This window comes from Mustela nigripes, chromosome X, assembly GCF_022355385.1.
Source record: "Mustela nigripes isolate SB6536 chromosome X, MUSNIG.SB6536, whole genome shotgun sequence".
NCBI lineage: Eukaryota > Metazoa > Chordata > Mammalia > Carnivora > Mustelidae > Mustela > Mustela nigripes.
Genome location: NC_081575.1, coordinates 55,073,583 through 55,094,033, shown reverse-complemented (window position 1 = coordinate 55,094,033; position 20,451 = coordinate 55,073,583). Strand labels below are relative to the sequence as shown.

General features: G+C 35.5%; 2 protein-coding genes across 2 annotated transcripts in view; one reads left to right on the top strand and one right to left on the bottom strand.

Moving 5' to 3' along the window:
* DACH2 (dachshund family transcription factor 2) overlaps positions 1-20,451 on the top strand; it is an 848,671-nt gene that overhangs the window by 105,208 nt on the left and 723,012 nt on the right. The window lies entirely within an intron of this gene.
* LOC132006797 (archaemetzincin-2-like) lies at positions 3,438-4,967 on the bottom strand. Its single transcript, XM_059384822.1, is given in 1 exon segment — positions 3,438-4,967. A coding segment is annotated over 1 exon segment (1,083 nt). The 5' UTR covers positions 4,707-4,967; the 3' UTR covers positions 3,438-3,623.

Genomic DNA, 20,451 nt, shown 5'->3' with positions numbered 1-20,451 from the left:
CTAGAAATATCTGTAAATTCTATTTTTGGTGGCTTCTTTACTGTTATGTATGCTTCAGCTAAAATATAATTCAGATTTTATAATGGACTTTTAAAAAAATTTATTTTTTATTTTCAGCATAACAGTATTCATTATTTTTGTACCACACCCAGTGCTCCATGCAATCCATGCCTTTATAATACCCACCACCTGGTATCCTAACCTCCCACCCCCTGCCCCTTCAAAACCCTCAGATTGTTTTTCAGAGTCCATAGTCTCTCATGGTTCACCTCCCATTCCAATTTCCCCCAACTCCCTTCTCCTCTCTAACTCCCCGTGTCCTCCATGCTATTTGTTATGCTCCACAAAGAAGTGAAACTATATGATAATTGACTCTCTCTGTTTGACTTATTTCGCTCAGCATAATCTCTTCCAATCCCGTCCATGTTGCTACAAAAGTTGGGTATTCGTCCTTTCTGATGGAGGCATAATACTCCATAGTGTATATGGACCACATCTTCCTTATCCATTCATCCGTTGAAGGGCATCTTGGTCCTTTTGATGTCCACTAGCATGAAAGATGGTTCTCTATCCCCTCAGTTTCCATCTGCATGTGTATTTAGGTCTAAAATGAGTCTTTTGTAGGCAGGATATAGATAGATCTTATTTTTTTATCCATTCTGATACCCTGCATCTTTTAATTGGAGCATTTAGTCCATTTACATTCAGAGTGATTATTGAAAGATATGAATTAAGTGCCATTGTATTACCTGTGAACTTGGTGTTTCTGCTGATATTCTCTGTTCTTTGCCAGTCTTCATTGCTTTTGGTCTTTTTCTCCTCCACTTAAACCATATCCTTTAATATTTCTTTCTGTTCTGGTTTAGTGGTAATGAGCTCCTTTAATTTTTGCTTGGCTAAGATCCTCTATCTCTCCTCTAAACAACAGCCTTGTTGGACAAAGTATTCATGGTGCACTTTTTCCCTATTCAGCATGTTGAATATATCCTGCCTCTGCTTCTGGCCTGTCAAGTTTCTGTAGACAGATCAGGTCATGGCAGAACCTGCCATGACCTGATCTGTCTTCCCTGGTTAAGGACTTTTTTTCCCTTTGTGCTTTCAGGATTCTTTCCTTGTCGGTGTTTTTATGTGAATTTGAGTACGATATGCTTTGGTAACGGCTGGTTTTTGTTGAATTTAATGGGAGTGCTCTGTGCTGCTTGGATTTTGATGTCTGTGTCCTTCCCTAGATTAGGGAAGTTTTCAGCTATAACTTGCTCAAATAAACCTTCTGCTTCCTTTTCTCTCTCTTCATCTTCTGGGACTCCTATGATAGGAATGGCAGTCTGTTTTAATAAGTGGCTGAGTTCCCTAGGTCCATCTTCATGATCCATTACCTTTGTTTCCTTCTTTTTAGCTTCATTATTTTCCATAATTTTACTATCTATATCACAGATTTGTTCCTCTTTATCCTTCATCATTTTCATTGTTCTTGCATCCATTTGGGATTGCATCTGGATTGTGGCATTTTAAATTTTGATATGACTAGGTTTTTGCTCTTTCATCTCTGCAGTAATGGATTCTCTAGTGTCCTCTGTGCTTTTTTTTCAAGCCCATCTATTTTCCTAATAACTGTTGTTTAAATTCTAGCTCAGACACCTTACTTATATCTGCAGTGATTAAATCCCTGGCCTTCATTTCTTCTTGTTCTTTCTTTTGGGGGCAAATTCTTCCATCTTCTGTAGGTCATTTTCTCTGTAGAGATGCAGCTTTGTTCTTGAAGACTTCTGGTTGATTTCCTGGGCATTCAGAATTATTTTTGATATTCATCTAGTTGTGTTCAAGGGAGAAGGCAACCTTAGGGTCACCTTACTCCTCCACCATTTTAACCCCTCTCTCACATAGTAATTTTCTTTAAAAAAAAAAAAAAGTTAAGAGAAGACAAAACTAGTAGGAAAAAATCATGTATGCCAGACTTACATGCCTGTTTTACGGGAATAAGAAGAGCATCAATAAGGATACTAATTGACCTATGTAGGGATTACTCATCATATTTGTTAGCTCTAAAATGCCAAATTCTAACTCCTTGAAGAGCAACATAAATATTTATTTAAACAAAATTGGGATTACAGAATATACATATTTCTCCATTCTTTTTCTTTTTTAACTTCATATTATAAATATTTTTGCAGCATTTTTAATAATTTTCAGAAACATGCTATTAAATGATGGTGTGATATATTCCTTATATATAGTCCTTAAGTATTTTATTAATAGGCATATAATTATACTGTAGTTTTAGATATTGTTATTATCTTATCATTTCGATCATTATATCTAATATTTATTAGGTTCTAGTTATGTTTTAGACAATGTGCTAAACTCTTAACTTGCCTTAGCACATTTACTCTACTTTTGTGTTATCTGTTTTCTCTAAGAAGTGGTCTTCTTTCTTTTGTTCCTTCATTCTGTCCATCATGGCATCTAGTTGATAGATTATACTTGAAACAGAATATGATATATTGGACCATCTCTTGCTTTTAATATATAAGAACCAAGGAAAATAACACCAATTATTGCATTCTCATTCTAATGAACACTATATTAAAAATGCTGTGGTTATGTTTTTTTTTTTTTTTCTGCTTGTTTGAAGTGATTAGCTATGATGTTTTCTTCCTTGCTCTCTCTCTCTCACTCTCTTCTATTTAGGATTCCTGGGATGAGGTACTTTGCTTTACTTTATTGTTTGGTTAGAAATGGTACAGATTTGGGTTCAGCTCTGATAGGAGCTAGGTATCCTTAAACCCGGAGAAACTCTACCTTACAGATATGCAGTGTCCTGCTAATTCCAGTTAACTGTTAAGAACGCATGCCCATGGTGATGAGGACAGTTATGCAATAGAGACTGGATATCTCAGTACAGGCTATCTACAAGGATAGGGGAATACTAATGACATTTCTTGTATTTTGAACAAAAAATATTTTCTAAGACAAGATGCCAACATAAGAATTCTTAGTATTAGTTGCTTCATTTTCCTACTTCATTAATTGCTTCATTTCATTAATTGCTTCAAATTAATGACTTAAATTATTTTTTTCAGAAATTTGTTCATATTTTTTAGTTTGACTTTGCACATTAGATTTTTAAAAGTATTTGGGCATCCCAGACATGAGGAAATAAAGGACACATTTATTCAAGTGTAAAACTCTTAGGAAACAATTTTCTTTAGATGAATTTTTTTTCTATTTTGCCCTTTGTAAATGTAATCAGTGAATCAGATTTAATTAGATCAGTTTTTGTCTCTTCTCTGCATGTGCCATACCAACTGAAGTGTGGGTATTTTTCATTACAGTCCAGATTATCTATTATGAATATTTTAAGTACCATATCCTATACTTCATGCATGTATGCTTTTTATTTTTTTTTTATTTTTTTTATTTTTATTTTTTTTCCAGGCTGAGGGTTTATAGTTGTCGGCATCCCAAGTAAGCCTCATTTCAAAGTTCAGATGCTTTAAAAAGGTTCCATTCTGTTACTTGACACAGGGCAGAGTCAGTAAAGCAGTTTGTTCTAAGGAAGTACAGCATCCAAGGGAAGGCATAATGCGCAAAGGTTTACGGGAATTACTCCTAGGCGAAGGTCCTTATTTCTGGACTAGAGCAAGGCATCTTATTATCCACTCCTTCCATTCCTTAAAGGATTCCACAGGCTTTGGCAAAGTCACGTGATCCTCCCGACTGTGCTCCCTGCGGACTCCAGGGCTGTCGGCGGACTCATCATCAATCCACCTCACCAGCGCCTGGTATCTGTCTATGATGTTGAAGCCCACAGCACACTGCAGCTTGCGTAAACAGATGGGGCAAAGGTTGAGGGGGCGCCGGTCAGCTTCCTCCAAGTGGTTGGAGCCTTGCATGAGGCATGCAAGCCACTGGCAGTGCCGGAGTCCAAATATGTGTCCAATCTCATGGGTTAAAGTCTTACAGGAACGAAGCAGCAAAATACTGGTCACTTCGGGGATGTAATAGTTATCAAAAATGGAATAGTCACTTGAAGATACTCTCTGTAGCTTGTTCACTTTGCCTTCATAGTGTGATCTATAAAAATCACTGCCGTACCTGGCAAAGCTGAATATCCCCACACCATCTGTCAAAGAGGCCTGTCCAAAGACAAAATTCCAGGAGTCTCGTGGGTAAAGATCAATCATTCTTATTCCCACAATACAGAAGGCATCTCTAGGTTTCTTCTTTTTTAAGAACCTCAGGATATGCCCTGCATGAATTTGTAGGTTTTGTGTGTTATCATTGACTCTAAAGGAACACCTCGTGACAGAGACAGGAACCGGTTCTAGGAGTTTTACTGTCAAGCCATAGAAAAATGCTTCACAGTAACCTTTCAGCCACTTAATATATTCTTCACTGATAATTCTGGTGTTTCCCAGAGACCCAATGCACTATATATAAATACTGCGTTGCTCTGGAGACGGTGCCTTTCTGGAAGGATCACTGAAAAACTCTTCGAAGTCTTGGGGAGCCTCCGGATGGGAGATGATCCAGTCTGATTCTGAATGCAGAGTAATGGGTACAAACAGATCACTGTCTGGCTTGAAGGCTTTGTTCAGCAAACGCCGTTCGCCATCGTCTAACTTCTCGTACTGTGACACGAGCGCCAGGTTCTTTGAGATGAGAGCTGTTTTTAGAGTCTGTTCAGAGTGCTGTACTGTTTGCATAATGACAGGTTTCTTCCATTCACGCCATGTTCCTCTGTAGAGCTGTCATCCTTCCTTCTGAATGCGTCAAACAGCTATTCCGCCACGAGGCTTTAGGGAGGTAGGCTCCCACGAAGATTTTTGCCTTACAAGGACGGGCATGCCTGGGCCTGGCCGGGGAAGTGCTGTGCGGGGTGCCTTCACCCCCGCCGGCCCTGGACACCGCCCCGCTTCCTGCGGCGGCCTCTGCGCGCCCGGGCGTCGCGCCCCGCGCCGTACCGCGCGCCCCGCATGTATGCTTTTTAAATATAGAACCTTGGGGTGCCTGGGTGGCTCAATCAGTTAAGGGGCTGCCTTTGGCTCAGGTCAAGATCCCAGGGTCCTGGGATCAAGTTCTGCATCGGGCTCCTTGCTCAGTGGAGAACCTGCTTCTCCCTCTGCCCGCCTCTTTCCCCGCTTGTTCTCTTTCTCTGACAAATAAATAAATAAAACCTTAAAAAAATATATAGCACTTTAGGAAAAACGACAGTCTCTTCAATAAATGGTGCTGGAAAAAAAAATAAATGGTGTGGAAAAACTGGACAGCTATAAGTAGAAGAATGAAACTCGACCATTCTCTTACACCATACACAAAGATAAACTCAAAATGGATAAAAGACCTCAACGTGAGGCAGGAATCCATCAGAATCCTAGAAGAGAACATAGGCAGTAATCTCTTAGACATCACCCACAGCAACTTCTTTCAAGATATGTCTCCAAAGGCAAAGGAAAAAAAGTGAAAATAAACTTTTGGGACTTCATCAAAATCAAAAGCTTCTGCCTAGCGAAGTAAACAGTCAAGAAAACAAAGAGGCAACCTGCGGAATGGGAGAAGATATTTGCAAATGACAGTACAGACAAAAGGTTGATATCCAGGATCTATAATGAACTCCTCAAACTCAACACACACAAAACAGGAAAACATATCAAAAAATGGGCAGAAGATATGAACAGACACTTCTCCAATGAAGACATACAAATGGCTACCAGACACATGAAAAAATGTTCATCATCACTAGCCCTCAGGGAGATTCAAATTAAAACCACATTGAGATATCACCTTACACCAGTTAGAATGGCCAAAATTAACAAAACAGGAAACAACATGTGTTGCAGAGGATGTGGAGAAAGGGGAACCCTCTTCCACTATTGGTGGGAATGCAAGTTGGTTCAGCCTCTTTGGAGAACAGTGTGGAGATTCCTCAAGAAATTGAAAATAGAACTTCCCTATGACCCTGCCATTGCATTCCTGGGTATTTACCCCAAAGATACAGATGTCATGAAAAGAAGGGCCATCTGTATCCCTATGTTTATAGCAGCAATGGCCACAGTCGCCAAACTATGGAAAGAACGGACGAATGGATAAGGAAGATGTGGTCCATATACACTATGGAGTATTATGCCTCCATTCGAAAGGATGAATACCCAACTTTTGTAGCAACATGGATGGGACTGGAAGATATTATTCTGAGTGAAATAAGTCAAGCAGAGAGAGTCAATTTTCATATGGTCTCACTTATTTGTGGAGCATAACAAATAGCATGGAGGACAAGAGGTGTTAGAGAGGAGAATGGAGTTGGGAGAAATTGGAAGGGGAGGTGAACCATGAGAGGCTATGGACTCCGAAAAACAATCTGAGGGGTTTGAAGTGGCAGGGGGGTGGGAGGTTGGGGTACCGGGTGGAGGGCACGGATTGCATGGAGCACTGGGTGTGGTGAAAAAATAATGAATACTGTTTTTCTGAAAATAAATTAATTAATTTATAAAAATATAAAAATAAAATAAAATAAAATAAAAACATGTGATCAGGCCAGTGAATATAAAAAGAAATGTTTTAAATTCACCACTGATCGCTGCTTATCATTTTTATTTTATTTTATTTTTTATTTTTTTAATTTTATTTATTCCTTTGACAGAGACAGATCAGAAGTAGGCAGAGAGGAAGGCAGAGAGAGGAGGAAGCAGGCTCCCTGCTGAGCTGAGAGCCCGATGCGGAACTCGATCCCAGGACCCTGAGATCATGACCTGAGCTGAAGGCAGAGGCTTTAACCCACTGAGCCACCCAGGCGCCCCACTGCTTATCATTTTTAAAAGCCTTAGAAAACAAGTCTAAATAAATACTTTCTTAAAAACAAAAAAAAAAGAAAAAAAAATAGAAAAAATATATAGCACTTTAATAGAAACTCAGATTAGAAGTATAGTAGCTAACAATGAGAATATCCTCTTAAAATCAATGATAAAAATGCAGGAAGGGATAAGAATACTTATTCTAATACATTTTCTTGTGTGCATATCTCTGTGCCATGTTTAAGTTCAAAGTTGTATTTTTTTTAGTAACTTGTTATTTATGGAATGGAATACTTTTTCATAAGTACCTATGTTGGTTCTGGTAATATCCATTAAAAATTTAAATAATGTTATGACTCTTAATCTCACAAAACAAACTGAGGGTTGCTGGGGGGAGGGGTTTTGGGAGAAGGGGGTGGTATTATGGACATTGGGGAGGGTATGTGTTTTGGTGAGTGCTGTGAAGTGTGTAAACCTGGTGATTCACAGACCTGTACCCCTGGGGATAAAAATATATGTTTATAAAAAATAAAAAATTATATTAAAAAAAATCTAAAAAAAATTTAAATAATGTTATTCAATACATCACTAAAATGCATGTAAAAATGACGAATACCCAACTTTTGTAGCAACATGGACGGGACTGGAAGAGATTATGCTGAGTGAAATAAGTCAGGCAGAGAGAGTCAATTATCATATGGTTTCACTTATTTGTGGAGCATAACAAAAAACATGGAGGACATGGGGTGTTAGAGAGAAGGGGGTTGGGATAAATTGGAAGGGGAGGTGAATGATGAGAGACTATGGACTCTGAAAAACAATCTGAGGGGTTTGAAGTGGTGGGGGTGTGGGAGGTTGGGGTCCTAGGTGGTGGGTATTATAGAGGGCAGGGGTTGCATGGAGCACTGGGTGTGGTGAAAAAATAATGATACTGTTATGCTGAAAATAAATAAATTTTTAAAAATTTAAAAAATTACTTATTTTTGGTTGTTTATCTGTATATGAAATATGAAATGTTACTAATGTGCTGAGTTGAGATTTTGGCTAATCTTTGAATGGGCTTATTGTCACTTAATCTTTTGGGAATCTTTCCTTTCTTTAAGGAAACAAATCAAAAGGAACTTTTATTTCTGTGGATGATTGTGACAAGCACATTTATAATGAAAAGTTTAAAGGAATTATGAGTAAATGGAAATAAATTTATATGTCAAAAATTAAATAGCAGTATTCTTTGACTGATATCAAAATCTATTCTGAAATAGTTTTAGCCATTTCATACAGGTGACATCTGTACTTAAATATAATTTTCTAGCCCTGTTCTGGTATTACTGTTAAGTACTTATTCAGTGTAGTTAAACATTTAGCTAATAAATATGTCAAGCTTTTACCATGGTGTTCTTTTTGCAGAGTTGTGAATTTGTAATTAATTTTAGATTTACAACATGGTGACAGACAGTGCTATATAAATAGAGGTTAAACACACAATTTACATATTAATTTCATGATTCATTTATTCAGTGATTTCTGTGGATATAGGTTGCATTTAATCTCTGTTCTGTAGTTGGTTCAGGCATGATGAACAGAATCACTATACTAGCAGTGAAGTAATGATGTCTGTAGTGAACTACAGGAAGTTTAAGGGAAAATAAGAAATATTTGGAAACACAATGATTCATTATCTTTAATGCTCTCTGAGAGGCAAGTGAAAAGCAATAACAGATCTTTAAAAGGACCACATCTGACAATACTGAGTGTGGAGGAGGAGGGACGTTAACTGCTAGCCCAGTGTCTTGTTCATAGTAAGCACTGCAACATTTGTTAAGTCCAAATGACTTGATGTTGGGGGATCATTCTGTATTTCTAAGTCTGGATAAAACTCAAGTTAAACCTTAAGAAGTTTAAAGCAATTTATTTTATCTGAATTCTGTTAATTAACCTTGTTTCTTCATGACAAACACCCTTATATTTAAATAATCCTCTTATCCATTCATGTTGTTTTATTTGATAGTCATGATCATATTGATGCAATGTTAAGTATAGATTATAGTAAATAAGAGCTTTTCCTTCTGTTCATTTTCCTTTCTATTTTTTAAATTAATTTATTTATTTGAGGAGGGGCAGGGAAGAGACAGAAAAAGGAGATAAGCAGACACTCCCAGCTGAGCACGGAGCCAGATGTGGGACTCACCCCCATGACTCTGAGATCATGACCTAAGCCAAAATCAAGAGGCAGATGCTTAATTGACTAAAGCACCCAGGCACCCCCTGCTTATTTTTATTTGAAATTTTGATATATCTGAAGTATGGAAATATGTTATTAAAAAATCTCTTGTTTGTAGTGGACATAGGTCAGCTTTAAATTGATCTACTTATTTTTTCAATATATTTCAAAAAAGATCTATTTCAGATAGGTAAATTCTGTGTACACCTCTCTTTTTGCATATCAAACCTTATGATTAAGCAGTTTAAACCAGACAAAACTTAATAGTTATGGTAACATTTTTGGAACAGCTTATGGACTTCAAACTGACCTCATTTTTCTCCTTTTAAATTGGAATCACATTAGTGTGGAGAACCTTTAACTTAGTGATAGAGGATTGAACTTGTTTTGTTCTTGAGAGGGAGATCATGCCCCACAAACCTCATATTCTCAAGACCCTCTCCTATGTGAAGATAACAGATGTAAAACCCATTAATGCTCAGCAAGAACTGTGGAATGCTTATACTGGTCACTGAGCTAGGTTCTCCCAATAAGTAAACTCCTTTGGGAATTTTTGCAGTAAGCATATTTTCAAACCACTCGAGTTAACATTTAGTATAAGGATTGCAATTTTTGAAATGAAATTCTAAAAAATAAACCATTCACCATTTATATAATTTAATAAAACAAACCTGTTCAGTATGAATTTATTTAGTTTCTATTTTATGCTGGGTCCTTTTACATACTCATAAAATCTCATTTAATCCTTGTATACCCCTGAATAAGGTATTATTAATTCAGTTTTGCTGATTAAAAATTAAAGCCTCTGAGAGAATAACTGGCTTGTCCCATGGCCAGTTTATGAAGATTTGAACCCATAAAGGGGCCCAAAGACATTTTTTTTTTCACAGTATGCTGTCTTCTATTAAGGAAAGGAGTTAATGTGTTTGCAAATATACCTAAAATATTCCAGCAAGTAAAAATGGAGGATATAATTCAGAGTGCTCAATCTTCATTCTTGGCAATATTGGTTCCACTCATACTTATCATTGCATAACAGCGTCTATGATGATTCCAGTAATTTTAGTGGATTTACTTAGTAGAAAAAAATTGATTGCTTGTTGATTCAATTTCAACTACTTCTCCTGTTCAGAGCACCCGTATTCTTCAGAAGTGTTCTAAGAGCCAAAGAGTTACATGTCTAGTAAGTAAATGTTCACACTTCTTCACTCTGTAGTGTCTCTGTGTTTTTCTTGAATGTAGTAGTTTCCAGTAGAGGTAATATACAAATCTGTGACGTGTTTTGTCACTGGGGTAATTTAGCGATTTAATACAGGGAGATTTAGTGGAAAATAAAGCAATTGCATCAAAACAATTGGTGTTAAAGCAAACAGAAAACTTCACAAATTAATTCTTTGGTTCCTCTTCTTCTAATGATTTTTTATCCCCTTTCTTCTTAATTCATTTTTTTTTTTTTTTTTTTTTTTTACTGCCATGCAACTTTCCGAAGAGTTATTCAGGGATTAAGAGTTGTTTTCATCTGAAGACACTTTCTGACTACTTGAAATTCACAGTAAAAAGTGCTGGATTTGAAATTGTCTAAAGTGATTGACTAGGAGTGGACGATGGAGAGGAATTCCTGGGAAGATGATGCGTAGTGGAATATTTTGCATTCTGGGGCCCATATTTGAAATGATAACTATTCCCATTTGCTGAGTACTTAATAGGAACTTTTTAGCTTGAGCAAATGAAGTTAAATAAAATAAGACTATTCCTATTAAAGAAAGTTAGTTTATTATAGCCTTCTGCACTGTGAGCTGTCTTTTTAGCCAATGAGCAATGCCACCTAAAGTATGCATATGAAGGAAAATTGAAGAAGTATGATGGGTAAAGTGGTCATTTTCAATAGTAGATTTCTAGAAAAAGGCAATTTAATGAATGAGCAAGTAGTTGTTCTTGGCAAGGTTTCAAATATGATCTCAAAAATAAATACTTGAAAGGTATTTCAAGGGCAGGAATGGGTGCCAAGGCTTAAATAACCTTCTCCCATATAAACCAACAAAAGTGAGTAGATTTTATTTCCATTTATTTAAATAATTTGCATACTATCAAGCAGTATAGTCTCAGTTTATAGACTGGTTTCTTTTTTCTTAGTAGACATAAAGTTAAATCTCACTTTTAAGTCCTTTGAAATTGTAATGTGGTGAGTAGCTGACTAGAGGGAGCAGGTGTCAAACAATATCTAAATGACATTCTCAACAAAATAAATATTGAACCACCCTGTCACTTTTGTGAGGGAATAATCTGCTCCCCCCCAAAAAAAATCCCATTCATCGTATACCGCCTCTGACATTTGTTCTTCAGGAATTATTTGCAGTTTATCTTCTGAGCCAGAGCCTTTTATCAGCACAGCAGTTGAAATACAATGTTAAAAAAAATGGTAATTGAGTATTTTATCAAATGCTTCTAACAAAATGGACTTTGCAAGTCATAAATGAAGATTAAAACCATTGCTTGCAGGGATGAACAAATTGGAATGATTTATTATCTGAAACATCAATATGTCACTTCAGAAATAAAATAAAAAGAAACAACCCCTGCTCCCCTCTATAGTAATAGTCCCCTTCTACCCCACTCCCAGATATATGCACCCAAAGCACCCTTAGTTGTAGTCAAAGCAGTGGAAGGTAAATACATTTTAATTATTTGTTCTAGGGAAACCAGTAAAGAAAAAGATAGGAGGAAAAGCATCACAATAATAGGCCAGCTGCTGTGGGGTACTATGTAAGAGAAAGAGACAGTAATAAAAGAATGGTGTCAAAGGAAAGCAACTATGCATGTGTATTTCAGTCTTCCTAATTACAGAAAGAAGGACTAAATAAAATAAATGGGGCAATTTAGAAAAGTGGATTTACTGCTTATGTTTAACATCTACATAGCCGATGCTTTTAAAATGGGCTTTATCTCACTTACCTATAATAGCTTTAAAGAATGATGTTAGAAGAATATGCATTGCAAGACTATTTTGTCTTAATTATTTTAATTTTAGGTTGATTTGGATTAAATGCAGCATGTCTGTGAATTCAGATTGCAGCCATGAAGGAGATTATTTATATAGATTTATGTAGATATATATAAATGAAAATCATTTATAGGAACTTGATATGTTTTTTTCTCATATTTTATTAAAATAAATACTAAGGTTTTTCTTTTTTAAGAATTAAGTTGAGTAAAAGAGAAACCCCATTTTTGGGGGGTATTTCAAGCTACTAAAAATGGTGTCCTTACTTTAGGAGATGTCACTGAATTAGAATGTTTAGCTCCCTTCCAGGCTGCCAGCAGGATACCATTGTCTTTGCTGTTCATTATCTGAATCTAACCACTTATTACCAGTGACTACTCACTAAGTACAGATCACATGAGCTTGCATCAGGTAGGAACCAAGGTTGGGACCTTTTTAAGACATGTGAGAAACAATTAGGTACAGCTCTTTTGGTTTGGATAAAAGGAGCCTTATTCTCTTCCCAATTGCTGCAAAACTTCCATCTCTTTTAGGTTTTTTGGATACAAAATTTAAAGGACAGTTGATTGTTACAGAGCAAGTGGAGCATAATTTTATAAAGAAGTCATAAATGGTTGATTAGTATTTTAAAAAGCAAAAGAATATGCTTCTCTCTTGGGTTTCTGTCACATGAAAACAAAACAATTTTCTGAATATGATTTACATGTAATATATGCTTAAAATATTTCTGTGATTTAGAATTTGGTAGCAACTTGAAAACCTAGATTCATCTAGATAGAAGCACATAGATTTTAGTAAAGCTAGAAAATCTGTAGAAAAAAGAAAAGATAAACTCAGATGTACTAAATGGGCAAAGGGGAAAAAAAGAGAGATGGACAAAATAAGAACAACAGTCTTAACCACAGAAGAAACTGATGGTTACTAGAGGGGAGGTGGGTGGGGGGATGGTTGAATAGATGATGGAGATTAAGGAGTGCACTTGTGATGAGTACTGGGTGATGTATGGAATTGTTGAATCACTATATTGTACACCTGAAATGAATATAAGACTGTATGTTAACTAACTGGGACTAAAATAAGACTTCAGAAAGTCAAATTACCAATTTGCACCTGGGAGAGGACATTCTGAACTAATGAGTTACAGGATATTTCTAAAAATTGAAATTGTTAAAAAACAACAACAAAGGGACACAGAGACTAGGAGGTGATGGATAAGTTTGAGTATGGTGATAGTAACTTGAGTGTATACATATGTCCAATCATATCAAATTATATACATATATACATATGTGTAGTTTTTGTATACCAATTATACCTGACAGCTGAGGGAAAATAAATTACATACTTCAAACAGAAACAAATATTCACATGTAAATCTATTGCAACATGAGAATATAAATATAAACTATACTATTCATTTCACCATATTCATTTGTGATGTTGTTAAAATTTTGATCTTTCCAAATGAATTTTGGATATGATTTTTCTTATAAGCACAATATCAAATATTAGTTCTATTTCTGTTGACAAAAAAATTTCTTTAAAATTATAATATTATCTGGTCAGAATTAGTAAGTCTGACTACAAAGTGACTCCAAAGATATTGGTAATTATGCCAAATGTTTTTAAAAAATTAAATCTCAAGTGAAAATATTATGTGGACAGTGAATATTAATTTATTGTAACATTTTTTCAATAATAAAAAGCCAAAGACAAAACCTGTTATAGAATAATAAAGCAAAAAAACTGCAATTTTTCATGCACACTCAATAACTTGAATGGCTCTTTTCTGGCAGCTATCATAAACTATTCTAATGAATAGATTTACACACATTTGTTGTGGGAATGTTCTTAAGTAGCTTGTTTTCTCAGGTGGATTCTCAGCTCACCTACCACTTTATATCCACCTGCCATTTTTTTGCAGTTTTGCAAACTCTGTTTTTGCTAGGTAGTACAAAGATATTCAGCATTTTATCTGTGAAACTGCAAGATTAAATCCTTGATATTAAAGTCTAATATCTCCATTAGTTTTTTCCAATCTATGTTAAATAGTCAAACTCATGAACTTTTAAGAATCTGAAGATACTGCACAACTGTTCTTTTATGTTTGAACCAATGAGTTACTATGTGGCTTATTACCTTTAACTCTTAACAATCTGTTACTTGCCTGAAGACTAGAACCTTGGCATTCTGTTTCACAGCTCATGGCACTATTCTATATAGACTTGTCCCTCACTATGAGGGCCAGTTAATTTGTTTCTTTTAGACTGGAGAAAAAGATTTCCCAAATTCTTGGCTCTCTGTGGGAAAAACCTCCATGATATTTATCATGATTTTTGCTGAAATACAAACCTGGGGATATGGTAACAAGAGGGCTGAACTAGTATCTCTAGTCATAAAGATACATGGGGATTTGAAATGGGGTGGGTAATCTCCATGGCCATTAGATTCAAAGCCATCTTAAAGGTTTTATTATATACAATGGAATATTACTCAGTCATAAACAAGAATGAAGTCTTGCCATTTGCAATAGCATGGTTGGAGCTAGAGAGTATTATGCTAAGCAAAATAATTCAGTTCAGAGAAAGACAAATACCATATGACTTTGCTCATATGTGGCATTTAAGAAACAAAACAAATGAACAAAGGAGAAAAAAAAAGTGAGGCAAACCAGAAAACACACTCTTAACTATAGAGAACAAACTGGTGGTTACCAGATGGGAGGACAGTGGGGCATGGGTTAAATAGGTGATGGGTGTTAAGGAGGACACTTGTTGAGATGAGCACTGGTGGTTGTATAGCAGTGTTGAATCACTATATCGTACACCTGAAACAATATTATACTGCATCTTAACTAACTGGAATTTAAATAAAAACAAAATAAATAAATAGTTTTAAATAAGAAAAATAAATAAATATTTAGATTAAAAAACTTTTTAATATATATGCTCAGCATTGAAATATACAGAAAATCAGTGCATTTTGGAGAGAGAGTGTAACAGTTCCTTATGCTCCCATGTTTCAATAGAAGCAGTTCCTTTTATAAATGAATGTAGATAGGGAACACTAGTGTGAGATGAATGAGTGGTAAAACACATGCTCCCAGTCTTCCTTGAGTATAGAGATCTCCTTTTGTTAAGGAAAAATTTATATTTATCCAATAATTCATGTTGTATTAACTTTCTAAATGACTAGGTTCATGCTTTGTGTTTTGAAAGACATCACTTTTTCCCTTTTTCAGTTGCTGATAGATTTTCATAGAGCAAAGGCAAAAGGTAAAGATTACTGAAAACAAAAACATTAATTTTTGTTTTGGTAATTAGGGTCTTTAAACCCTTGAAACAGAATTCTAGTAACATTACTGCTTTGTCTTTTTAAGAATTACTGTCTGAATAAAGGAAATCTGATGGGCACACTCTGTCTTTGAATCAACATTTTGAATGTTGAGTCAGTACTTTTGTACCTAATATAAAATGAACAAATAAACAGTTAAAGCATGAATCATACATTCTTGTTTCTTTTTAATTAGCACATTTAAAAAAGATTTATTTGTTTATTTTAGAGAGAAAGAGAGTGCAAACAGGTGGAGGGAGGGGCAGTGGGAGAGGGGGAGAGAGAGAGAAGCAGACTCAGTGCTGAGCCTGACACAGGGTTTGATCCCAAGACTTGAACCAAAATCAACAGTCAGATGCTTAATTGACTGAGCCACTCAGGCACCCCCTATTTAGCACATTTCTTGGAGTCACTGCTATTTTAGAAACTTTGCATGTTATGAAAGAAGTGTTCCTATTACAGTGTAGTCTGCAGATGCTAAGATCAGAGAGAAAAGATGAGGCATTTTACTGTCTAAAAGAGGCACTTCGGTAGAGGGAAAGGTTTTCTTTTTAAAGGTAGGTGAGCATGGACATTGGAATGGAAATATGTCTGGGGTGTGGCAGAACTATCTACTTAATACATATAAATAACATGGTTATACAAATTTATGTGTTATTATATAGATAGTTTTAATTATGTGTTAGTCATTGTGTTTGTAAACATGATCAGGTTATGTATGTGTATATTGTAAACAGTACTTTACATATATCTATATACATAAAAATAAAATCTGTGTGTATAGGAGTAGATGAAAGGGATACTTTCTCATTCTGTCTGTATAACTGAAGGGATTTCAACTAAAAAAATGAAGTTGTCCAAAGCTATAGCTTCAGTTTAGAGGAAAAAAAGGTTCTAGACCAGTGGTTTGCAAACTTTGTCATGCATCAGAGAACCTTGGAGGTCTTGCTGAAATGCAGATAGCTGGAATTCACCACTAAGTTTCTGATTTGGTAGATGTTCTTTAGGTCTTCAAATTTGTATGTCTAAGAAGTTCCCAGGTGGTGCTGAGTCCTCTGGTCTGGGGAGTGCACTGAAAAGCACCACTATTCTAGGGTCAGTCTCCTAGATTTCACTTTCATACGTAGTCTATATTAACTGTGTAGGAAACAAGGGTGAGTACTATTGTCATCTCACTCTTAGTTAATGAAATGATCTTAAACAATCAAATTTCAGAACCTCCTTGAACCTTAGTTTCTTCATCCGTAGAATGAAGAGATTAAACTTGAATAATTTTGAAGTCCATTACAACACTGGAATTCTAAAAAATAAAATAAGATAATGACAATTGATAATAACAAAGTATATAATTTTACGCCATTACACAGCTTCATGCAGTATTTCATGCAGTGCATTGCATGTAAATTTTTAGCATGATTTGGAAACAGCATAGCAGAGTTGTTGATACTGTAGGTGCTGAAACAGATTGCCTGGATTTGAATCCTGGCTTTGCCACTAGGTTGGAGTGTGAGCTTTGACATGTTACTGAATTTCTCTGTATTTCAGTTTTCTCAACATGTTATATGGTTCCTGCCTCATGGAATTATAAAGAATAAACTATATTATCCCTGTAAAATTGCATAAAACATGTTCCTGACCAAGATTATAACAACCAGTTATATTGCATTTAATAATCAGTTAATAATATTGTTTGCCAATTATATAAATTTATCTCTATAAAAAGTTTTACAGAATATTGACCGAACTTTTCTTTTTTGTCTTTGATATTCATATCTTCTATGGATGAAAAAATTGATAGTAGTCTTAAATAATTATAATGATGCATCTCTGATTACTTTCTAAATTATATTTTCTAAATCTTTAAAGCCAAATTTAAGTCAATTCACTTGCTTAATTATGTTTATATTGATAAATGATCATGAATTTATACTAATGATTAGCTTCACTGTTGATTTATAATTTTTGAAAGGAATATATCAGTTATTACTGTGGATGAAATCTTCTATGTACATATACTGAGTATTCAGTATCTAAATGTTCGAGAATATTACAGTAAGTGCTAGAAAACTGAGATAGGTGAACCAACCTTATTCAACGGAACTACTTCTGCTGTTGAAATATGTGTCCATATAGAGATCTGCAAAGATAATCTATTTAAATATAAATAAGCATCTGAAGACTGTCTTGATTGACATCTGAAAACTTGAAATCTAAAAATTTCAAAAGCTGCTGTTTTGAAAAATGTTTTCTAAGTTTCTTGAAAATCAGTACCTAAAATGAAGACTGATTGAATGCCTTCTCAAAGATTAATTAGTATGTTTTTTTATGTCCCCACTATTTATGTGTGACTGTTCTATTCTTTCAATCATTTTAGGCCTCTGTTACCTCAATTGTAAATGTGGTCAGAATCAGTGGTTTTAAGATCCCTTTCAGCCATAGTGTTCTCCAGTTCTTATACTATTTGTACTATAAGAAAGCCATTATAGTAGTGTGCCAAAAAATTATTCATATTCATTATCTCAATCTTTAAAAAGCATTCCTGGCTTAGTATGTTAAATACCTTCCCCCATTTTCTGGCCCTAAATATTATAGTTCAATTCATTGTAGACCAAAATCTTACCATACACTGGCTTCATGGTTACTATAAGTAACACACAACTACTTATTACATGAATGCTACAGATTTCACTCTGCCAGTCTAAATTCTAACACTCCAAATTTTGAGGTCAGCCATTACGTGCTAATTTTTCATTTCTATGTATTTACAGTTGGGAGAATATTGGTGGATGAGGATAATTGGAAGAGGAAAAACATCACTAGAAAACATAAGGAAATTTTTTCTTCAAAGAAAGTAATGATTCCAGCTCTGTGGATGGAAAGAGCCTTGTTAAATTTGTTTTATTATGTACCAAAGCACTATAGTGTAATAGACGTACTTCATTGCTTTATTCATGAAATAGAAATATAATAATCTCAAATTTCTTAGTTCCTTTAGAAAAGCCATTGTGCAAATTAAAAGTAATCTTAGTAAATAGAAAACTAACATTTATTGAATAGTCACTGTGTGCCAAGGATTCTTCTTAGTGCTTTATATCTATTAACACATTTATCTTCAAAACATCCTTTGAAGAAGGTACTATCATTATTCCTGTTTTTCAGCTGAGGCACTGAGAAGCTAAGCAACTTGACCAATGTCACTTGGTAAGTAAAAGGTGAAACTTATTTGAGGGCTTAATACTATGCCAGTGATAAGCAGTACTCCTTAGTGACTGTTACTATTAGGTACAAAGTTACTTACCTGAGCCAAATATAGACAATAGTAGAGATAATTTTCTTTTTTTTCTTTTTTTTTATCAGACTCTATAGCTCTACTGGAATTCCTAATCTTCTTCTTTATTTAAATTTTTTTATTTTTTTTTTCAGCGTAACAGTATTCATTGTTTTTACACCACACCCAGTGCTCAATGCAATCCGTGCCCTCTTTAATGCCCACCACCTGGTTCCCCCAAACTGCTAACCCCCACCCCTTCAAAAACTTCAGATTGTTTTTCAGAGTCCATTGTCTCTCATGGTTCACCTCCCCTTCCAATTTCCCTCAAGTCCCTTCTCCTCTTCATCTCCACTTGTCCCACATGCTATTTGTTATGCTCCACAAATAAGTGAAACCATATGATAGTTGACTCTCTCTGCTTGACTTATTTCACTCAGCATAATCTCCTCCAGTCCTGTCCATGTTGCTACAAAAGTTGGGTATTCATCCTTTCTGATGGAGGCATACTACTCCATAGTGTATATGGACCACATCTTCCTTATCCATTCATCTGTTGAAGGGCATATTGGTTCTTTCCACAGTTTGGCGACCGTGGCCAATAAACATTGGGATAGAGATGGCCCTTGTTTTCAAGACATTTGTATCTTTGGGATAAATACCCAGGAATGCAATGGCAGGGTCATAGGGAAGTTCTATTTTCAATTTCTTGAGGAATCTCTACACTGTTCTCCAAAGAGGCTGCAACAACTTGCATTCCCACCAACAGTGGAAGAGGGATCCCCTTTCTCCCCATGCTCTCCAACACATGTTGTTTCCTGTCTTGCTCATTTTGGCCATTCTAACTGGTGTAAGGTGATATCTCAATGTGGTTTTAATTTGAATCTCCTGGATGGCTAGTGATTATAAACATTTTTTCATGTGTCTGGTAGCCATTTGTATGTCTTCATTGGAGAAGTGTCTTTTCACATCTTCTGCCCATTTTTTGATATGATTTCCTGTTTTGTGTGTGTTGACTTTGAGGAGCTCTTTATAGATCCTGGATATCAACCTTTTGTCTGTACTGTCATTTGCAAATACCTTCTCCCATTCCATGGGTTGCCTCTTTGTTTTCTTGACTGTTTCCTTTGCTGTGCAGAAACTTTTGATCTTGATGAAGTCCCAAAAGTTTATTTTTGCTTTTGTTTCCTTTGCCTTTTGAGACATATCTTGAAAGAAGTTGCTGTGGCTGATATCGAAGAGGTTACTGCCTATGCTCTCCTCCAGGATTCTGATGGATTCCTGTCTCACGTTGAGGTCTTTTATCCATTTTGAGTTTATCTTTGTGTACAGTGTAAGAGAATGGTCAAGTTTCATTCTTCTACATATAGCTGTCCAGTTTTCCCAGCACCATTTATTGAAGAGACTGTCTTTTTTTCCCCTGAATATTTTTTTCCTTTTAAGTAGAAGATTCCTTGACCATAAAGTTGAGGGTCCATATCTGGGCTCTCTACTCTGTCCCACTGGTCTTGTGTCTGTTTTTATGCCAGTTCCATGCTGTCTTGGTGATCAAAGCTTTGTAGTAAAACTTGAAATCAGGTAATGGGATGCCCCCAGTTTTATTTTTCTTTTTGAACATTTCCTTAACAATTCGGGGTCTCTTCTGATTCCTAACAAGTTTTTGGGTTATTTGCTCCAGCTCTTTGAAAAATACCAGCGCAATTTTGATCAGAATGGCATGGAGGGTATGTGATTTGGTGAGTGCTGTGAAGTGTGTAAACCTGGTGATTCACAGACCTGTACCCCTGGGGATAAAAATATATGTTTATCAAAAATTAAAAATTAAAAAAAAAATAAA